The 23283-nt window shown below is 43.7% G+C and overlaps 1 protein-coding gene across 1 annotated transcript in view; it reads left to right on the forward strand.

The window, feature by feature from the left end:
* LOC142194227 (uncharacterized) overlaps positions 1 to 23283 on the forward strand; it is a 270460-nt gene that overhangs the window by 37948 nt on the left and 209229 nt on the right. Inside the window, 2 exon segments of the mRNA XM_075263244.1 lie at positions 11732 to 11899; positions 11984 to 12276. Of these exon segments, the coding sequence (XP_075119345.1) occupies positions 11732 to 11899; positions 11984 to 12276 (461 nt within the window).

Raw genomic sequence — 23283 nt, forward strand, 5'->3', positions numbered from 1 at the left:
GTGCCAAAAACACTGCTGGTGCAAGGCTCTACTCATGCCAAGGGCCTCAATCTCTGCTGGTAGCTCAGCTTAAGGTCCTGTAACTTTGTTTGGAAGGGCTCATGTTAAGGGCTAGAAAAGTCAATTTTGGAAGGTCTTACCACATCACACACACACACACACACACACACTCAAAATGACAGGTAAGGGTGAGGGCTTTTGGATTTCCCATTGTCTATTCCATCCGTGGTTGTCATGGGGAACGTGATTTAAAGGGGTGGTTGTTACTGTTTGTTGAGCTTAAATTGGGGTTTGTGTTCATCCATTTGGGGACTAAAGAAGGTTTCCAGGTATTTTCCCACTTTGATAGAGGTTTTTTGGAATGTGGAAAGTGTGTAGTTGTTAGGCTGTGATGTTGGGGTAATAGAGGGTCTTTGGTGTGTTAGATGCCCCCAGGCATGCGCCCCCTGCTGTCCCAGTGTCATTCCAGAGGTGTTGGCATCATTTCCTGGGGTGTCATAGTGGACTTGGTGACCCTCCAGACACGGATTTGGGTTTCCCCCTTAACGAGTATATGTTCCCCATAGACTATAATGGGGTTCGAAACCCGTTCGAACACACGAACAGTGAGCGGCTGTTCGAATCGAATTTCGAACCTCGAACATTTTAGTGTTCGCTCATCTCTATCTTTGAACAGATTCAAAATATGACTGCGGAATCAATATCGGCAATGTGCGGAACAAATAAAGCAGCTTAGGCAGAAGAAGCATTTTAAAAGCAGCCACTCGCCCAATCCAAGATATGTCAACTCGAGACATCTTATCATAAGTATCTTTCAATGTTTTAAGCATAGGTAAATAGTTGCAGTGGAAAAGTGAACTAGCAGAGGTCGTTATTTGAATACCTAAGTATTGAAGAGATTCCTGCCGCCAATCAAAACCATATCGTATATGCAGAGCCCGGAGGGGGGCAGGGGAGACATTAAAAGAGAGAGCTTGAGATTTAGAAAGGTTAAGTTTATAAAAGGACAGAGTCCCAAAGTGGTCAATCAGCTGCATGAGACGTGAAAGAGAGGTTTGAGGGTCTGTCAAAGTTAAAATAATATCATCTGCATAAAGAGAGATCAAGTGAGATCGTCCCCTCACATCAATACCTCTAATATTAGGGTCTTCTCTAATAGCCTGAGCCAACGGTTCCATGGAAAGAACAAATATCAAAGGCGATAATGGACACCCTTGACGGGTTCCATTCGTTATATCAAAAGGATCCGAAAGGGTGCCATTGGTAAATACTTTTGCCGATGGGGCCGAGTATAAAGCTCCAATTGCACTTAATATATCTCCAGAGAAGCCCATCCTGCGCAACACCGAGAAGGCATAAGACCAACAAATACGGTTGAACGCCTTCTCGGCATCCAGAGCCAACATAAATTTTTAAATCCACATTCAATAAAGATATAGGTCTGAAGTTCTGAGGGGCCGAAGGGTCCTTTCCCGGTTTGGGTAGAGTAACAATTAAAGCTTCTTGATTCTCTCTAGGGAAACTCGCAGAGGTTATAGCGTGAGTCAAGAAGGACCTCATAGGGGTGTTGAAAATAGAGGAGAACGAGTTATAATATTCATTAGTGAGTCCATCCGGACCTGGCGATTTATGTGAAGGCAAGGTCTTAAATATCATAGCCAACTCAGTAGGGGTAATAGGGGCATTAAGAGTCTCCAATTGTTCAGGTGACAAAACAGGTAACAATGCTATTGAGAAATGTATCAATTGTATCCTGTGTTGGGGTGCAGTGAGACGTATCATTCGCTAAGTTATAGAGTTCGTCATAAAAATCTTTAAAACGATTAGCAATCCCTTTGGGGTCATATATTTTATCAGTTAGTAGTAGAGAATAGAAAGGGGATCCTAGATTTGGTATGTTTAGCTTTAAGTCCAGAGGCCAATAGTTTACCTGCTTTATTGGATTGCGAATAATACGTGGCTTTCATTTTGCGTAGATTTTTCTCATATTGATATAAAAGACATTCCCTAACAATTGTAGTCTTAGCAACAGAGTAATCAGGCCGGCATGTGTTGCTGGAATGTGTTGCTGCAGGCTAATTACACAGGGCTGGTGTTGGAGCTGAGGATGAAAGCAGGGAGGTGGTGGTGGTGTCTCTCACGATGTGTCCCGTCTGCTTTTTGTTATTGATGAGCGGTGCCTCCTTGTCAGCTGCTCCGCTGGTCGGGACGGAAGTAAGCTCCCCCGCGGGTCTGGCTGCTCGTGTCATGTCCCCAGCCAGATACAGTTCTAAGAGGTGCCGTAAGACAAGAAGCCTGCAGGTCCACAGCACAAGATCAGGCAAGAGATCTTTCCTCAGCTTCTGTGAGAAATCCCAGCTGCTAGTTAGTAATCTCCCGCTCAGGAGCTGCGTCCGGACACAAGATGGCGGGCGGGTGCTGCAGGAGCAGGTAGGCCTCAGACTTTTAAAGCGGTGCTGCGTGAAAGATAGGCTGTTATAAGCTCCAGATTGCACTTGTAGGGTCAGAGGGATGTCCCTCGGAGCTAGGTCTCTAGTTTAAGTGGCTGTAGCCGGTCAGATGAATGAGGAGAACAGGGTAAACTCAGGAGCTGCCAGAGAGCACGTCTGTACAAGCCACGCCCCCCAATCACTGTTATTTGTGAGCTCTGGACATCATTATGTTTGGGGTCCTCAAAATGTCAGGTCCACCCCCCGGTTACAATATCCTCAGTACAACAGAACCGACAGGTCAACTAGGACTTGTTTCTGGCGCCAAAATCACCAGCGAGTCCTCCATATATAATCGCCTGCAGCGACACAGCTCTGAATTATACCATAAAGCGTAAAACCTGAAGTATCTTTCACAGAACAACCAGCAGGTGCCGGTGCGCCAAGTGCATACAGGTCCAAGATCTTAGAGCGGCAGGGCATGGAGGTATGGGCAGAGTCGGACTGGCCCATCGAGGAGCCAGTGACATATATACAGAGCTCTGCACCTATAGGGGGCGACACTCGCTGTATCCGAGCTCCTGACTATCTTTAGCACATTCATAGACATGGAGGTCGGGTGGTGCTGATATTGAGAAGTGACGCAGCGCCTTAGGCTGGGATTGTGGCTTTGTTAATCCCAATCCTGCTTTGTGCATTTCCATTCAGACAGTGCTAATAGCGCAGACGTTGCGCATACACTCTCATTTACATTGAATGATTGGGCCGGAATTGCCCTTTAGTAACCTTAGTGCTATTGTTGCACTTCTGTGCTAGTTCTGCCCCAGACTCGGCCTTACACATCTCGCAGTTTCATGTGGATGGCTCGGATATATTACAGATTACTAATAGGTCCTATGTTTAGGGGCCCCCAGTTTAGGGAGTGACTCTTCCTCATGTTTCATAGCTTTCTCTTCTATTTGGTTCCGTATTAGGACAATTTGTTCTCATTTTTGGTAACATTTAAAAAATCCCAAAATCCCCCATTTATTAGGGACAGGTCTGTGCCCGGGGTGTTATAGATACACATGGCGGTTCTATTACTAATAGCAGCGGGTTATGGTGGTAGATATCTAGGAGCAGCATCAGCAGCAGTGCAGTAACTGGAGGAGAATACAGGGAGACGGGGGCAACACGCTGGCTCAGCACTGCAACCTCGCAGCACTGGAGTCCTGGGTTTAAATCCCGCCAGGAACAACATCTGCAAGGAGTCTGTATGTTCTCCCCGTGTTTGCCTGGATTTCCTCTCATTCTACAAAGACCTAGGAAAAAAAGTACATTGTGATCCCTATATATATATATATATATATATATATATATATATATATATATCTACACTCACCGGCCACTTTATTAGGTACACCTGTCCAACTGCTCGTTAAGACTTAATTTCTAATCAGCCAATCACATGGCGGCAACTCAGTGCATTTAGGCATGTAGACATGGTCAAGACAATCTCCTGCAGTTCAAACCGAGCATCAGTATGGGGAAGAAAGGTGATTTGAGTGCCTTTGAACGTGGCATGGTTGTTGGTGCCAGAAGGGCTGGTCTGAGTATTTCAGAAACTGCTGATCTACTGGGATTTTCACGCACAACCATCTCTAGGGTTTACAGAGAATGGTCCGAAAAAGAAAAAACATCCAGTGAGCGGCAGTTCTGTGGGCGGAAATGCGTTGTTGATGCCAGAGGTCAGAGGAGAATGGCCAGACTGGTTCGAGCTGATAGAAAGGCAACAGTGACTCAAATAGCCACCCGTTACAACCAAGGTAGCCAGAAGAGCATCTCTGAACGCCGCACAGTACGTCCAACTTTGAGGCTACAGATGGGCTACAGCAGCAGAAGACCACACCGGGTGCCACTCCTTTCAGCTAAGAACAGGAAACTGAGGCTACAATTTGCACAAGCTCATCGAAATTGGACAATTGAAGATTGGAAAAACGTTGCCTGGTCTGATGAGTCTCGATTTCTGCTGCGACATTCGGATGGTAGGGTCAGAATTTGGCGTCAACAACATGAAAGCATGGATCCATCCTGCCTTGTATCGGTAACGGTTCAGGCTGGTGGTGGTGGTGTCATGGTGTGGGGAATATTTTCTTGGCACTCTTTGGGCCACTTGGTACCAATTGAGCATCGTTGCAACGCCAAAGCCTACCTGAGTATTGTTGCTGACCATGTCCATCCCTTTATGACCACAATGTACCCAACATCTGATGGCTACTTTCAGCAGGATAATGCAATGCCATGTCATAAAGCTGGAATCATCTCAGACTGGTTTCTTGAACATGACAATGAGTTCACTGTACTCCAATGGCCTCCACAGTCACCAGATCTCAATCCAATAGAGGAGCATCTTTGGGATGTGGTGGAACGGGAGATTCGCATCATGGATGTGCAGCCGACAAATCTGCGACTGCAACTGTGTGATGCCATCATGTCAATATGGACCAAAATCTCTGAGGAATGCTTCCAGCACCTTGTTGTATCTATGCCACGAAGAATTGAGGCAGTTCTGAAGGCAAAAGGGGTCCAACCCGTTACTAGCATGGTGTACCTAATAAAGTGGCCGGTGAGTGTATATCCCTATATGGGGCTCACAATCTACATAAAAAAAATACAGGGAGACGGTGACATCACTATTCGGTGACATCACTATTCTCTTGTGGTCGGACAAGATAAAACTCTCCTGACAAACTGGGCCAAGACTATTAGCCAAGAAATCCATGGGGTCAGAGTTATCTGCTGGACTATAGGTGTACTCAGGATAGGACTGAGATGTGTAACTAGGAATGGCGGGGCCCTAAGGTGAACATTTGATGTAGACCCACCCTGCTAATCCCCCTTACCCCCCTTCCCTCACAAACTGCATTCCCTGATTCCCTGTCCGCTTGTAGTGCGGTTATGCGCGGTCGGCTCTGCCCAGGCCCGATCCCTGGCAGAGTGAATTCAGAGCCGGAAGACGCCGCGGGGACGCTGCAAGGAGAAGACTTCTCGGAGGATCCAGCCCGACCCTCACTCGTGGACTTGCTAAGTATAATTTGATCGAATGTTGCCTACCCCTGAAACGAGCATTTTCCCCCCATAGACAATAATGGGGTTCGATAGTCGATTCGAGTAGTTGAATATTGAGGGGCTACTGGAAATGAATATCAAACCTCGAACATTTTACTGTTCGCTCATCTCTAATAATAATGGAGGGTCCGGGGGATGGTCATGTCTATGGGATAATGATGGAGGGTCCGGGGGATGGTCATGTCTATGGGATAATGATGGAGGGTCTGGGGGATGGTCATGTCTATGGGATAATGATGGAGGGTCCGGGGGATGGTCATGTCTATGGGATAATGATGGAGGGTCCGGGGGATGGTCATGTCTATGGGATAATGATGGAGGGTCCGGGGGATGGTCATGTCTATGGGATAATGATGGAGGGTCCGGGGGATGGTCATGTCTATGGGATAATGATGGAGGGTGCGGGGGATGGTCATGTCTATGGGATAATGATGGAGGGTTCGGGGGATGGTCATGTCTATGGGATAATGATGGAGGGTGTGGGGGATGGTCATGTCTATGGGATAATGATGCAGGGTTCGGGGGATGGTCATGTCTATGGGATAATGATGGAGGGTGTGGGGGATGGTCATGTCTATGGGATAATGATGGAGGGTCCGGGGGATGGTCATGTCTATGGGATAATGATGGAGGGTCCGGGGGATGGTCTCAGGTCTGGACATCAGGATGTAAGATGTCCATTGTCTCTCCTGATTCTCACATGAGAAGGTCTCGGAGTATCTCAGGAATCTCTTACAGATGATAAATAGGGGGGGGAACAATAGGTACAATGCAGATACAATGTGTGCATGGTGGGGGGTCTCAGGAGGATATTGTATGAGGTGGAGCCCAGTGTCATCCTCAATAGTGTCTCTGATCAGGAAGGAGGTAATGGGGGAGGGCAGATGTGGCCACCATAGGGCTATATAGATCCAAGCATTGTCCAGGAGGTTTATTTACCAGAGGACTTACAAGGAGGGAACTTACCTGAGGAGGAGACCCTGACAGGAGATATATATATATATATATACCTGAGCTGAGAGTGCGGAGCGCCCCCGTCTGGTGAGTAGAATATCACTGACTATAATATACTGTAATGATGGTGGACTATAAGGAATAGGTGTCTGTATATGTCATGTGTATGGGTTATGTCTGTCCCCGTGTGGGGGTCTCCATATTAACCCTGTAATAACCAGAACAGTCATTTTACCCCTTATGTAACCCCTTAATGACCAGGACATTTTTGTATTTTCCTATTGGGTAACCCAGGAGTTATTAATCACTTTTTAACATTGTTTGGGCGGCAAAGAGATAAAATACAGAAATTTAGACATTTTTGTTTTAGATTTGTCTTCAGGTTTTTATGGACCAGGAAATATCTTTTTTATTTATTTCCTTTTACTTTTTTATTATTTACAAAAAGTTTTGGTGCAGGAAATTAATGAGAAAGTGTAACTCCATTAACCAGTTCAGGAGCGCCCATAGACTATATACCCGTACGTCCTTGTAGTGTTTAGTAGCTGCAGATCTGGGGAGTCGGCTGTGACTACATCCGGAGCTCCTCTAGAGAAGGCAGAGACTGGTTATTACCGTCCTCACATCCCCATCTCTGTATACACCGCGCTCAGTGAGTGCTATTGTACTTAGTCATATATGAAAGAAACCTCAGATCTCTACAACCTATATGTTGGTTTCCAGCTGTATACCGCCTCTGTTCTGCTCACACATATACTGTGGGCGATATCCGCTTGTGTAACCTCCATTTTGGATTCCAGGGCCATGTGGGGCGATGCCTGCAGCCGTTTTAGAGAGCTCACCCCCCTCAGCCATAATGAGATGCGACTCCTCTCCTGAACTATGTGACCACTTTGCCCTAATCATGTTATGCTAATTATACTGGTCCAACCTGTTCTTTGTCTATACAATGTATTTAACTGGTTGCTGGAATAGTGTTAAGGTGCCATGTGACATTTGCAGAGCCCCTAAAGTACCAATAATATGTAAATCCCTCAAAAGTGACCCCATTTTAGAAACTACACCCCTCAAGTAATTTCACAAGGGGTAATGTACAATGTGAAAATTGAAATTTTTAAAGAAATATGCCATTTTCGTGCCCAATACATTGTACCCACTGAGTCATCAGAGACTTACACTCATAAAACCATTAAATGGGCCATCCCGGGGACAAATAGTTATATATGTGGGTATACACTGCTGCTTGGACACACAACAGGGCTCAGGAGGGAAGGAGCACTGCGCTTTTTAGCTTTTGGGGTACAGATTTCTGGACACCATGTTGTTTTTGCAGAGCCCTGGAGGTGCCAGTAAATTGGAATTCCCCAAGAAGTGACCCCATTTTGTAGGGGAAATTTTAGGGTCTCTGCAAATATGACAAAGTGTCCACAAACCAACAATCTAAATCTGCACTCCAAAAGCACATAGCACCCCTTCACATCTACCCCTGCTGTGTACCCAAATGGCAGTTTACACCCACATGTCTGACACTGGTGTACCCCGGATAATAATATCATATGTGGGTATACACTGCTGTTTTGGCACAGCTGGGCACAGAAGGGAAGGAGCACTGTTTTGGTTTTTGGAGCACAGTTTGGTTTTTGGATGTCTTATCACTTTTACAGAGACTCTGAATAACCAGTAAAGTGGATTCTGCAGACTTTTGACCCCATTTTGGAAACTACACCCCTAAAGGGATTTATCAAGTAGGATAGCGAGCATTTATAACCCTTGAGTATTGCATTCATTTAATTTCAATAAATGATTGTGCAGCTTATATTGAAAAGGAAAATATGTTCTGCCCAGTTTGTGTCAGCAGAGACACACACTCCAAAAACTGGTAAGCGGGTATCCCGGGCACAACAGATTTTGGAGCCTCCATCTCTGATACAAGCCAGGCACAACATATTAAGCATTGGAATTACATATTCCTGGAAAAATTGTCATTTTCACATTTTGCAGTCAGCTGCGTATTCATTTCTGGAGAATAAATTATAGCAACTGTTGAATAAATTGCTTCAAGTAAATGTAGTTTCCAAAATGGGGTGACATGTCAGGGGATCCTACTTTACTGGCATTTCAGGAGCTCTGCAAAAGTGTCATGGCATCCAAAAGCTAAACTGTCTAAATCTGTGCGCCAAAAACCAAATAGTGCTCCCTCCTTTCTGTGCCAGGCTGTGCCCTAATACCGGTTTATATCACATATGACAATACATACGTTATCCTGGGTACACCAGTGTCATACATGTAGCATAAACTGCAGTTTGGGAACACAGCAGGGTGCAGATGGGAAGGAGTTCTATGCGGCTTTTGGAGTACAGATGCAGGACGCCATGTCATGTTTACAGAGCCTCTAAGGTTCCAGAAAAGGGGAATCCCAAAAGGAGTGACCCCATTTTGAAAACTGCAACCCTCAAAACAATTTAGATTACCGGCACCCCCCGATCATGGCGGATCCCCTTGGATGCTGCGGTTATGCTTGATCGCAGCATTCAAGGGGTTAAAGCTCAGCTCCAATCCGATGTTATGGAGCAGGGTGTTAGCTGTCAGTAAGTGCCAGTTGTATTTTTACTATTGGCCGGACTTCAGAGACCAAGACCGCAAATTTACAGCAGAACCCACTATATACACAAGAACTCTGTGTGTGTTTCTCTAAGCTAGCTTATACACCAACTTTATTCATTTGGACTTCAATACGGTGATACTTAGAGCGGATTGTGCTCACACACACACATACTCAGTTTTGTTTAGTTTTTTTATGTAGATTGTGAACCATATATAGATCACAATGTACATTTTTTTTCCCTATCATGTCTTTTTGTAGAATGGGAGAAAATCCATGCAAACACGGGGAGAACATACAAACTCCTTGCAGATGTTGTCCCTAGCAGCATTCGAACCCAGGACTCAAGCGCTGCAAGGCTATCGTGCTAAACACTGAGCCACCATGTTGCTCCTATTCTCTCTGTTTTCCTTACTGCTCACACAGCTCAGCTTCCTCCCTACCCCATATATTGACCCGCATACAGCCAGCTTTCTCCATGCTCTCGCTATACACTTAGCTCCGCTACCTGCAGGTCCCCCCCACACACACATCATTTGCATTTCCACCCTTCCCCCAACAGTCAGCTATGCTCCTTCCACCCTTCCCCCAGTCTTATCCCTGTTCTCTACACACTTCTCCAGCACAAAGCTCTTCCTCCACCCTTCCCTCCTTCACTTAGCTCTTCTACCATTCTGTTCTTCCCCATACAGAGAGCCCTGAACAGCTTGTACCATAAAGTAAGTTATTGAAGAACAAGCTCCACCCCTGTACGTGACTGATCACATGACTATGACTCTATGAAAGGTATTATTCCAGAGCCTGAAAAATACCGACAATTAGTATTACCGGCAGTGCTGTCTGCATTACAGTGCGGAAAGTTATCCCCTTGCCTCTTGACTACCCTGGAGGTCTTTACATGACCCCAAAAACTTTTACCATTAGGACACCAATTGGGATTTCTTCTAAATATATTTATTGACCCTTATTAATAATACTATGGATGTCGGGTATTAGATTATACAGACTGTCCAGGAGCTGAGCAGCTGTAATAGCCACGGGGATTGCACTGTATTATACATCAGAGACCCGGCAGTAATACCCACGATCAGTGCCCGCAGTGATCACAGGCATTAAGGCCTCCGTTGTCTTGTCTGGCATATCCCTGTATTACAGGCTCCTCTATGCAGCCTGTAATAGAACTGCCCATATTATACAATGCATTGTGATGTATTAGCATCGTGATGGGTTATATTAATAATAATGAGGTTCAAGACCTCTAGGAAGGCCAAAAAAGGGAAATGTAGAAATAATTTTTAACAAATATAAAAAAAATAATATCACCCACTTTTCTTAGAAGACCTATAATAGTTAAATACGTCCACATTAGGTATCCCTGTGTCTGAAATTACCGGTGTGCCGCCTTATATTGCTGTTTTACTTCCCATAGAAATTTGACTAAAAAGCAATAGACATTATCCATGATGTAACTAAAAAGTACAACTTGCTCCACAAAAACCAAGCCCTATGCATCCCCATACATGGAGATATGAAAAAGTTACAAGTGTCAGAATATGGCGGCTGCAAGAGTCTATTTTTTTGTACAGTGAACGACTGAAAATGAAAACCCATAAGAATATCGCACAAATGCAGATTTTTTCCAATTTCACCCCATTCAGTATCTTTTCCAGCTTCCCAGTACATTGTACAGAATAATAAATGGTAACATTACAATTTACAATCTGTCCCCCAGACAAAGTACATTAATCCCTCATACGGCTCTGTGAACGGAAAAATAATAAAGTTTTAGGGTTTGGAAGGCGGAGAGTCAAAAATGAAAACTGATTGTGGCAAGAAGGGGTTAAAGGGGTTATGCCATAAAAAGTATTTATCCTATATCCATATGATAGATTGCAAATACCTGATCGGCGGGGTCTGACTCCTGACACCCTCCGATCCTGACAATGGGGTGTGTTATTCCCCAATGCACATTCATTCTGACTGCAGCTTGTAGGTCGGTTGGTGGACGGACAACACCGGGTTCCTATTGACAACAATGGGAGCACCGGAGATAGCCAATCGCTTTACTTCAGCTATTTCTGATGCTCCTCCCGAACTGTATGGGGGCGTCATCCACCACATGACAGGTCTACATTCTACCTGGTGGGGGTCTCTGCAGTCAGACCCCACCAATCAGGTATTCTATGGGTAATACTTTCCTGGTATTTCCCCTTTAATGACCCGGTAGAGGGTTTGTAGACTTTCTAATACACAATATAAGAGTCCGTTCTGTATTCGGAATAACTAGATTTAGTAGATTTGTAGATTGTTAGATATCTCATTACTTGTTACTGACACTGTTGTGTATAAGAAATCCTCATATGGTGATTTGGTGACTATTGTGCGACATGTCTCAGTAATTACAATATCTCACTAATAAAATTATAATTGTTTTGATAAAAATCTGTTTCATTTTGCAGGCGGTGACTGGATGAGCGGCTCCATAGACACCCCCCGAATATAAAGGAGAAGATCATCACAGATTGGTACAAGAAGACCTGGACGTAGACTGGGGGAATCTTTTCTGGTTCTGAACCATGAGCTCAGACATGAAACCTAATCCTTCCATACAAGAGGGAACTGACAGAGATGAAAAAACATTTCCATGTCCTGAATGTGGGAAACAGTTTAGCCAAAAATCAAATGTTGAAGATCATATAAGAACCCACACAGGAGAGAAGCCATTCTCATGCTCAGAATGTGGGAAATGTTTTACAAGTTCAAGTCTTCTCCAAAGACATCAGAGAACTCACACAGGAGAGAAGCCATATTCATGTTGTGAATGTGGAAAATGTTTTAACCAAAAATCATATCTTGCAAAACATCTGAAAGTTCACATTGCAGACAACACTTTTTCTTGCTCAGAATGTGGAAAACGTTTTATGTTCAAATCAAATCTTGTGACTCATCTAAGAGTTCACACACAAGAGAAGCCATATTCATGCTCAGAATGTGGGAAATGTTTTAGCCAACATGGTAATCTTAAGAGTCATGAGAGAACTCACACAGGAGAGAAGCCATATTCATGCTCAGAATGTGGAAATTGTTTTAGCTGCAAATCAAGCCTTGTAGATCATGAGAGAACTCACACAGGAGAGAAGACTTTTTCATGTTCAGAATGTGGGAAATGTTTTAGCCAAAAAAGTGATCTTAAGAGACATGAGAGAACTCACACAGGAGAGAAGCCATATTCATGCTCAGAATGTGGGAAATGTTTTAGCCAACAAAGTCATCTTAAGAGACATGAGAGAAGTCACAAAACAAGAACAATTCCCCAGTAAAGTGTAACCAGTAAGATGTCACTGCCGGTATTTCTGTACATAGGTATCATGAACTATGTGACCCTGATATAAAGTATATTTACCAGCCATTACTACACCCAGAGTCGCCTTCCAGGAATCTTCATCGTCTCTTCTTTACAGAACTGCTTTCCTTCAGATACACTCGGAGGTTTTCTTACATGAACTGCTCAATTCAGATCCAGAAGAAACTAGAACTAGAAATCTTGACTCTTTTACAGCGGCATTATTTTATCCTCCTGGCTGTGTGAGGAGTCAGACCCCGCTGATCTGATATTGATGACCCCCCGATACATGAGCCATCAGTCTATAACCTGCAGGACACCTCTAGTTTGGACCTTTAGGACTGAGCGGTTTTCCATTAATGTCGCTGTATGAGGGCTTAGTTTTTTGTGCGGGTTGTATTTTTTAGTAGTAACATTTCAGGATAGATGGAATTTATTGATGAACTTTTATTAAATGTAACAACAATTTCACCATTTACCATGTGACATAAATAATGTTTTCCCTTTATGATGATGTCGCTGCGATTATGGGGACACCAAATATGTAGAAATGTTTTTATTTTATGTTTTGCAACTTTTTCAGAATAAAGAAACTTTGAAAACAATTTGTCGCTGCTTTCTAAGAGCCAAAACTAAAACATAATTCTGTCACTGTATTCCTATGGGGCTTGTGTTTTGTAGGAGCAGATGTAGTTTTATAGGTAACATTATGGGGCACAGGGGGCTTCTTACTTACAGGCTGTGGACACCTTTGTACATGAGAAATCAATAAACACATATTGTCCTAAGACAATGGACCAGGCCCGGTCACATTTACCATCATTTACACCAGATTACTGACATGAGCTATGAGCTGGGGTAGATTTCAGCACGGCCTATATCCACCTCCTTGGCTACCAGGACAGACATCAATGCTTGTGGTACATCCCAATACAAACACCAGACGTCAGTGTCACATTGTACTCAGCACTTATTGAATAGAATTCCAGTAAATTTTTATTTTTATGGCTTAGAAAAAAAAGGTGGTACAGGCCATAATCTACAACAGATTCTCATGAAGGCCGGGAATAGTTGATATCAGGCCCAGGTATGCCCATAATACAACCCACCTGTGGGGCCCCAGAAATCAGGTAGTGGCTGATATTTTCTTATTAACCCTTTTTCCTTTCCTGGCCCCCACTTTAGCTCCAGGAGGCGACACACCCAACGCACATGAGTTCAAACAACGTCTGGATATTACGTCCCGATGTTGTTCAGTATCTGGACAAAGCCGCTAAAGAAGACTGAAGCCAAAGCGGAGACAGGCTGGTACTTGTTAGAATATATACCAGCCTAATGTGTTACTCTGTGTAGGGCAAGAAAGGAGGTAATATGAGGGGTCCAAAAATTGGACAATTTACTCTGTGGTCAATAAAGAAAGATTATGAATGATAATCTGTTTTCCCTTAGCCCAAACAGCAGCACAACTGGGGTATTCCTGCCCCTAATGAGCTGTTAGGACAGTTGGAATTTTTAATTACCTAACAGCTTTTGACCCCTATAAGAGGCCGGAAGACCTGCTCCTCCCTTGTGTTAGTAACAAGTATGATATACAGAGAGCAATTTATGCCAAGAGCTACACACACATACACAAAATCTGTACAACAGTACCTCCTAGGGAGGGAGCCTTGTGCTGCTGTTTGGGCTAAGGGAAAACAGATTATCATTCATAATCTTTCTTTCCCCCTACACCCAACAGCAGCACAACTGGGGATATAGCAAGTATTGTTTCCCCTAGGGCGGGTCCTCCTGGCAGGCTGATGCCAAGACGGAGTGCCCAAATGCTGTAGCATCGGCCGTACGCCAGTCCAATCTGTAGTGTTTGGCAAAAGTCAGCTGTGAGCTCCATGAGGCTGCAGCACATATCTGGTCTAGAGAGAGGAACCGTGTCTCTGCCCATGATGTCGCCACTGCTCGGGTGGCATGGGCTCGTAAGAAATCTGGAACAGGAAGATTCTGGGCCCGAAGGGAACAGCTGATGGCTTCTCTGATCGATCTCGACAGGGTTACCTTTGATGCTTTAGCGCCTCTATTGTGGCCAAACACATTAACCAGAAGATTCTCTGATTTTCGGAATGGTGCTGTACGGTCTAGGTAAATACGTAGTGCTCTTACCAGATCCAGTGTGTGTAGCTTCTCCTCCTGCTCTGTAGCAGGAGAGGGAAAGAAGCCCGGTAGGTTGATCACTTGGTTGGTGTTTGTTAAATATCTTGTATTTGCCGGTGAGACTTGTGTCCACTGTTAAATATCCGGACCTGGCCTTGTCCACGATAGGAAGAAGTCAGCTTGTTATAAATCAGTGTAGAGGTTTATTAATATCTTGAAGGAAAACACAGGAACAGGGAAAATGTCCAAATAACACAAATATCAGTCAATTGTCAATAGCTTACATCTTCAGAGAAGTTAAATCATCTGGATATCTTGTAGTTACAGCTTGGTTCATGCTTGTCATCTGGTTGGTGGACTTGGGCTGGTTACGACGTCCATGGATGTCCATCTGCCTGGACCACCCACCCTGGTGTTCCCAAAGACAGACCTCCTGGTCTTCCCCTGGTCTTCCCAAAGACAGACCCAGACATGTGTATTTCTTACTCATTTATATTCATGAGAGTGGGTGTTACCTTCCATCTTGTAGCTATGTAAGGAGATTTCTAAAATAGTGTACACTAACCGCACCCATGTTCCAAGAATATAAGTGTATGATGTCAGTAGAGTGTTAACCCCATGTCTGCTAGAGAATATTGTAAATATATAATATTTAACATTTCCCCCTTTTGAGAGTGAAATATCTGTTTGAACTCTCAAGATATACCATACGACAATATTCATACAATTAGATTATATCTTCTTTCTTCTTTGCTGAATACTGGAACTTAATTTTCATTAATTGTCCATATAACAATAATTTCATCAATTTGCGATACATTTTGTCATTAATAAATGTTATGTTATGTTATGGTAAACTGTGATCAAAGATGGAAACAATTTGATCCACTATCTAACCTACACCTGATGAAGGCTCTTCTTTCATCGTCTGGTCTTCTGGTCATCTCTTCTTCCATCATAATAGAAGGCTTATTACCACAAATGTAGTTCTTGACTTAAAGTCCTTTATAGATTTCCTCCGTGTTGTGCAGATATTATAACATTGTCCATTAAAGTTCATATTATCAACAAAGTCCATATGTTATGTTTCACTTTACCAAAACATAGACTGTAGTGGAGTTTTTCCTTCTGTAATTCCCTTGACCACCTGTCACTGTACAATCATGTGACACTTCTGGAGCAATACTGCAAAAGCAAGGCAAGTGTGAATTCTGCCATCATCCCTGCTGCTTGTCAGTAAGGTTCAGTCCTGGAATCTCAGTCTCTTGGATACACAATATCTGTGTTCGGGTTTTATCATTCACAACCCTTTTGCTCATCAAACAACTTAAAGTCTTGAAATAGAGAGGATTCCACCAAACATTGATGAGGACGTCTTTATATCTGTCCAATCATCAGCTGATCAAAGGTTCCAACCTCCAGTAATAATTTTTAAACACAGTCCTTGGCATAAGCTTAAGCATATAGCATCATACCTTCAGATTTTGTCTTTTCCCGCACATCTTCTTCTTGTAACTGTCAAAGTCTTTTTATTAACATTTGATATCAAACTTTCTCATAATCTTGGACTTGATTGAAGAAAAGTTTTCTTTCCCTAATAACTAAGCCAAACTAGGCAATTAACTAAACTATAATATCACAGTGTACCATACCACTCATTTATATATCATACTTCTCTTTATATTGTATCAATATTTATATTTGACTTATAAAATATTGATATTCAATACATTTATCCCATATCCTTTGATGATATTATACTTCTCCTTTCATGAAGATGATTAGCTTATCTTATTTGCATATAAGACACTTATGTTTTCCCAATGTTTGTTTTCCCAATGTTTGTTTTCCCAATGTTTGTAGATGTTGATGTGTGTAAGTGTATGCAAGTGTGTGCATACATGTAAGAATACATAATCAATAATAATACAATAAAACAATAATACAATACTGGCTATAGCTAACTAGATTTTCCCACCATAACTAATATATTTATTATCCCATGATCCAATTACCCCAATAAACCTTTATTATTTGTCATGTTTGAACAAATATATTGAAGATTATCTGTATCTTCTCAAAAGCTACTTTTTCCTACAGAATGTTCACCTAAAATAACCTTGCTTTGTAGTGCAGCTGTCACCTTTTCTCTCAGCTCATGTGACTTAAACACTTGGTTTTCCTGTAGGTATAAACATATGAGGTTCCTTTCAATGGATTTCACATATATTTGCTAATTTCCCAATTTAATATAGAGGATCATATAAGATAAAAAATAGAAAGAAATAGAAAAAGAAAATAGAAATAGAAAATAGAAAGAAATAGAAAATAGAAAGAAATAGAAAATAGAAAGAAAATAGACGTCTCTTTGTTGGATATATTTTCCTTTTTTCCTTGTTGGATGCATCCTGATTTTCTTAGGCCTATTTGTGATGTCACAGATCTGTAGTATACACCAGTCGACTCGACACATAACACTTAACACTTATACTGACCAGCCCATCAGGGTCACAGGTCACAATGTGTTGCTGTCAATCAACTGACCACATGAACGGACATTGAGTCACAGTAAGAGCTCCATGCCTAGTTGCATGCCTTTAAACAAAATGGATTATAACTTGAAAATCTTAAAAACATGGACTTTACATGAAACTATTGAAAAACATGCTTAAGGTAAGTTATAACTTATATCACTTTATCATGCATTGTTATTAGTCACACCATGTTAATCTCTTTACTCATTAATAGTTAGACACTCCATGCATTCTTTTGGCTAGAAGAAAGAATGATGAATGAATGGACATCACTGATTGAACTGCTGCATTTTTCCATATATCTATATCTGAAGAGAAAAATAGATAAACTTTAGCAAAAACCAAATTAATACAATAATGATTTTAACCAATGGACAGTTTAATAACTTTATGGATTCCTAATACTATTTGATCATATTCATATATTGTACATATATTCATATACATGTCATATATTCATATATTGTACATAACATGTTCCTCCTCTCTCTGCATCTAGAGAGTGGACTATGACGAAAAGTCTTCACCACACATCAGGCTCTCCTCCTGTGTGTAAATATATATATAATGATATGATCCATAGTATTATTCACAATAGCATAATTAGGATTATTTATGAACATCATCACATAATAATGTGGATTATACCTGATCATTGGACTTCTCCTCATATAAAAGGGATTTCTCTTTACATAGCCAAATAGTACGTAAGTAAATCTCAATAGACAGTCATTCCTTCAGAGATACTTTTAAATTCGACCCCTGACCTCCTTTCAGATATATATTTTTAAGTTAAACCCATGAACTTCCTGTCAACACGTCCATCCATAATAGCCTCGCCAGGTCATGAGAGAATGCCAAGCTTGCCCTTTTCCTAAGAATATAAGACAGGTCAGATGCCATTGGGTTACTGAAAAGATCTGACATTTTGGAGACAACTGGTACATTCCCAGATACAATCTTTTGACTATCAATAGATTTGGTTGGCTGCAATTCTTTAATTTCAGTTAATACTGGAATTTCAATTTGTGGACTTTCCTGCATGGCATATGGTTTATATGCAACATGTAATTTCCTACGTTTCTCATAGATTTTGTCACTTTGCCTCCTATAAATAGGGGACACTTTAACATGATTTGACAGATGTCTCTTAATAGGCTTTGCTTTTTGCTTTGGACATACTCGATTTACATTTGACATATGTTTCTGATGTCTTCTGGCCATGTCCAATAAACTAGCAGCTTCAAATAAAGTCTTCTTATCTGAGGCACTGGCAAGGGTGACTGCATCCAAAAATTTGAACTTTTTAACAAAACTTTTCACCATAGATGAAGAGTTCACCTTTGGAATGACAGTTTTGTATGTTCTCTCAAATTTAGACATGAATGCAAATGTACATTCTTTTCTGCCAATCTTTATCTCATTCAGTATGTCAGATGTTGGCATGCTGTCACCTCTAGTGCACCAGATTAGTTTCTTTAATCTCTCCACATCACTGTCTTTTAACCAATCATTTGACTCGTTATCATAAGACATTTTTGCAGACAAACGTTCTGTAAAATCAATAGGAAGCCATAATTTAAACAGTTTATTTCTCTGTTCAATATTTAGATCAAATTTCTCTGCATGGCTTTCAAAAATTTCTGAGTTTCTACACACATGGATCTTTACATCATATGTGGGAATGGCTTTACTCAGATTGATCAAATATTCCTGAGATTTTAATTTCAGTTTAGTTTCTTGTATCATTTGTTCCTCACCATCTATGGCCATTACTGCCACGTGGTGCTCTTTATCAACATGTTGAGATTTCTCATTATCTGTCTGAACAGATTTATGCATACTATTACTTAATTTCTTCTCTGTTACCACGTCATTAAAAATCTTTACCAAAGAAGCAATATTCCTAAATACCTGCTTCTCTTTTGTAGAACAAATTCTATTTTCAATCTTAGAATTTGCCTGCTCACATTGTGTATACAAATCTTGCCATATACTCTCTATACTGTCACTAGGCAAAACTTTATACTCACAGTTACACTTTTTAGACAATGACTCTAATTTTTCCATACTTTAAAAGTAAAATCTTTACTCACCACTGTAGAAAGCTTCACCTTTAGCTTGTCCTTGGAACAGCTGGTCCCTGTCATCAGAACGTCTCAGTACGTCTGGCACTTGTGGTCCTTCTGTATTTCCTCACAGGCTTTCCTCACACAGGCTTCCGTATCATATAACACGTACAACAGTCATCTGTATCTCACCAATATAAGTTCTTTTCGAAGTCTTCCTGAATCTTGCAATTCATACAACTTGCAAAATACTCCTCTCTTCCCCCTTAATTGCAAGTGAACGGAACAAGAAAAACAGGAAAAAACCAACCGTGCTGGGCTCGCCACTGTTAAATATCTTGTATTTGCCGGTGAGACTTGTGTCCACTGTTAAATATCCGGACCTGGCCTTGTCCACGATAGGAAGAAGTCAGCTTGTTATAAATCAGTGTAGAGGTTTATTAATATCTTGAAGGAAAACACAGGAACAGGGAAAATGTCCAAATAACACAAATATCAGTCAATTGTCAATAGCTTACATCTTCAGAGAAGTTAAATCATCTGGATATCTTGTAGTTACAGCTTGGTTCATGCTTGTCATCTGGTTGGTGGACTTGGGCTGGTTACGACGTCCATGGATGTCCATCTGCCTGGACCACCCACCCTGGTGTTCCCAAAGACAGACCTCCTGGTCTTCCCCTGGTCTTCCCAAAGACAGACCCAGACATGTGTATTTCTTACTCATTTATATTCATGAGAGTGGGTGTTACCTTCCATCTTGTAGCTATGTAAGGAGATTTCTAAAATAGTGTACACTAACCGCACCCATGTTCCAAGAATATAAGTGTATGATGTCAGTAGAGTGTTAACCCCATGTCTGCTAGAGAATATTGTAAATATATAATATTTAACAGTGTTCTGAAGTGTTGGTACCTTTGGCAAAAATCCCAGAACGAACCTTAGCTGTACCCTGTCAGGGAAGAAGGTTATGAAAGGTTCGGAGGCTGCTAGAGCCTGCAATTCGCCAACCCTCTTGGCGGAGGTTATTGCCAGCAGGAAAGTCACCTTAAATGACAGGTACTTCCAGTCCACTTCAGATAATGGTTCGAAGGGGGGCGCACATAGCCCTTGTAGAACCGCAGCCAGGTCCCACCTGGGGACAGGGGGCCGTACCTGGGGGCGGAGCCTGGCAGCCTCCCTAAGGAACTGTTTGACAAGAGGATCTTGTGATAACCGTGTCTCCAGGAGAGCAGATAGAGCTGACACTTGATCCTTGAGGGTGGCAGGTGCTAGTCCTCTCTCCAGGCTGTTCTGTAAGAAGTCTAGGACTGCATCTCTGGATCACGGTGGCTTCCTGTACACCAATCTCGGAATATCCGGGCGATCCTTTGGTAGCTCTGATTGGTTGCCTCCGCTCTTGAATGGGCTAAGGTACTTAGCACTCCCTGGGACAATCCTCTGTCTGCGCGTATGGCGCGGTTAGCCTCCAGGCAGTGAGGTTGAATTTGTCTAGGCCCAGGCACGGCCGACTGTTCAGTGACACCAGGTTCCTGACTGGTGGAAGCCTCCAGTAGTTCCCCCAACTCATAAGGATAAGGTCGGTGAACCATGCCCTTTTTGGCCAGAACGGCATGATCACTATTGCCGAAGTCTGGTCCTGCCTGAGTTTCGCCAATACCTTTGGGATCATCGGGATGGGAGGGAACACGTATGCCAGTTCGAACCTCCATGGTATTGACAGGACATCCACAGCCAAAGGGTTGTCTTCCCGGTACAGGGAGCAAAACCTTTCTACTTTGGCATTGTGTTGGGTGGCCATCAGATCCACCTCGGGGAGACCCCACCTCCTGGTCAGGTAGTGGAAGATGTCCTGATTCAAGGAACATTCGCCTGCGGTCGGGCGGCCTCTGCTGAGTTGATCCGCTAGGATGTTCAGGCGGCCCTGGATATGTACCGCAGCCAGCTGGGAGAGGTTCCGTTCTGCCCAGGAGAAGATCAGGTTGGTGACTTGCAGGAGTGAGGGGGACCTGGTTCCTCCCTGCTTGTTGATATAGTGGACTGTCGTCAGATTGTCTGATCTTACTTTGACCGCTTTCCCTCGTAGAAGTGGTGTAAATGACAGAAGGGCTCGATGAACTGCGGTAAGCTCGCGCCAGTTGGATGAGTGCGTCCTCTCCCACTGATTCCATGTACCTTGAACCGGGGTCTCCCCCAGATGAGCTCCCCAGCCTGTGAGGGAGGCATCTGTAGTCAACAGGGTCCAGGCGGGCTGGACCGAGGACTTCCCATCTCGCAGATGGGTCCACCAGGGCAAGGTTTGCCGGCTGCTGATGGTTAACTGGATTGGCTTCTGTAAACCTGAAGGACTGTGATTCCAGACTCTCAAGATCTCGTTCTGTAGAGGGCGCATATGCCATAGGGCCCAAGGAACTGCATCTAGGGTAGCGGACATCAATCCAAGGACTTTCATAGCCGTCCTGATGGTGACCTTCCGTGTAGAAGACAAATGATGTGCTGCCCGAGCAATTTTCCTTTTGCGAGGAGAGGGTAGAGAGACCGTCATGTTTAGAGAGTCTAGAATAAGTCTCAGGAACTGAACTCGTGTTGATGGCACCATCACTGACTTCTGCCAGTTTACCAGCCACCCCAGCTTGTCTAGTAGAGTTACGACGGTCTGCACCTGCGTGGTAAGAACCTCCTTTGAATGAGCCTTCAGAAGCCAGTCGTCCAGGTACGGGACTATGAATATGCCTTGAAGGCGCAGGGCGTCAGCGACCGGAGCTATGACTTTTGTGAAGGTGTGGGGGGCGGAGGATATGCGGAACGGGAGGGCTGCGAACTGGAAGTATGCCTCTTTCCCTTCTATGTATACGGCAATCCTTAGGAACTTTCGGTGTGCCGGAAAGATGGGTACGTGGAGGTAGGCATCCTTCAAGTCCAGAGTGACGAAGCGATCTCCAGGGCGCATGAAAGGTAGCACTGACCTGATGGTCTCCATGCGAAACCGCAGCCTGCGGATAAAGCGATTCAGATACCTGAGATCGATGATCATACGCCACTCTCCTGATGACTTGGGGACCAAGAAGACTGGAGAATAGATGCCTGTGCCTTGATCTGCGCGAGGAACCACCTCCAGCGCGGCTTTGTCCACGTACTCCTGAATCAATTTCTCCAGATGAAGTTGTTTGGGGCCCTGAAGAGAGCGGGTTCTTACCATCTTTTCTGGCGGCTGGGCAACAAAATTAATTTTATAGCCTTCCTGGATCGTCTGGATGACCCAGGGGTCTCGAATATTCTGGCGCCAGGCATCCACATAGTGGGAAAGACGGCCGCCCACCCCGGGGGCGAGGAGAGGGGAGGTAGGGTGGAAGGATTAGAAGGAGGTGCCCTTACGTTTACGAGAGGAGCCCTGACCTCTACCTCTGCCGGATTGTCGCTGGCCTCTAGTTCCTCTTCTGGAGGTGCCTCTTCCTCGAAAGGAGGGACTCCGACCTTCAAGGGGCTGTGGCAAATTCTTGCCTTTGGAGTTGGCCAGAGATTCCATAATCCGGTCGAGCTCCCTCCCGAACAGCCGTCCCGGCTCAAAGGGGAGACCACACAGGCTATTCTTGGAGGTGAGGTCAGCCTTCCAGGGCTTCAGCCACAAGGGCCGGCGAGCAGCAGTAGCCAGTGCCATAGATCTGGCGGCCAGACGGGTCTGAAAATGGGTCGCCTCCGTCAGATGATCCACCAGTAAAGAGATGTCCGACATTGTTGCCAGGAGGTCATCTCGATCCACTCCGGAATCTATGTCCTTGGCAAGTGACGAGAGCTCTGCCTGCATACCAGTGGCCACCTCGTGTGCAACCATGCCCAGGGAGGCCTGGGCCGAGGAGGCCGAATAGACTCGTCTCGGTGATCCTTCCACCTGACGATCCATCGGATCCTTAAGACTCGACCCGTCCTCTGTCTGGAGGACAGTGTGCCTTGTCAGCTTCGCCACAGCGACGTCAAACTTCGGCGGAGGACCCCACGCCTTTAGCTGACCCTCAGGGACCGGGAATAAGGTCTTAAATTGCTTGGATGGCGCAAAGGGTTTTTCCAGGTGCCTCCATTCGCTCTCCATCAGGCGAAGCATTTC

Source organism: Leptodactylus fuscus, chromosome 2 (genome assembly GCF_031893055.1).
Source record: "Leptodactylus fuscus isolate aLepFus1 chromosome 2, aLepFus1.hap2, whole genome shotgun sequence".
Taxonomy (NCBI): Eukaryota; Metazoa; Chordata; class Amphibia; order Anura; family Leptodactylidae; genus Leptodactylus; species Leptodactylus fuscus.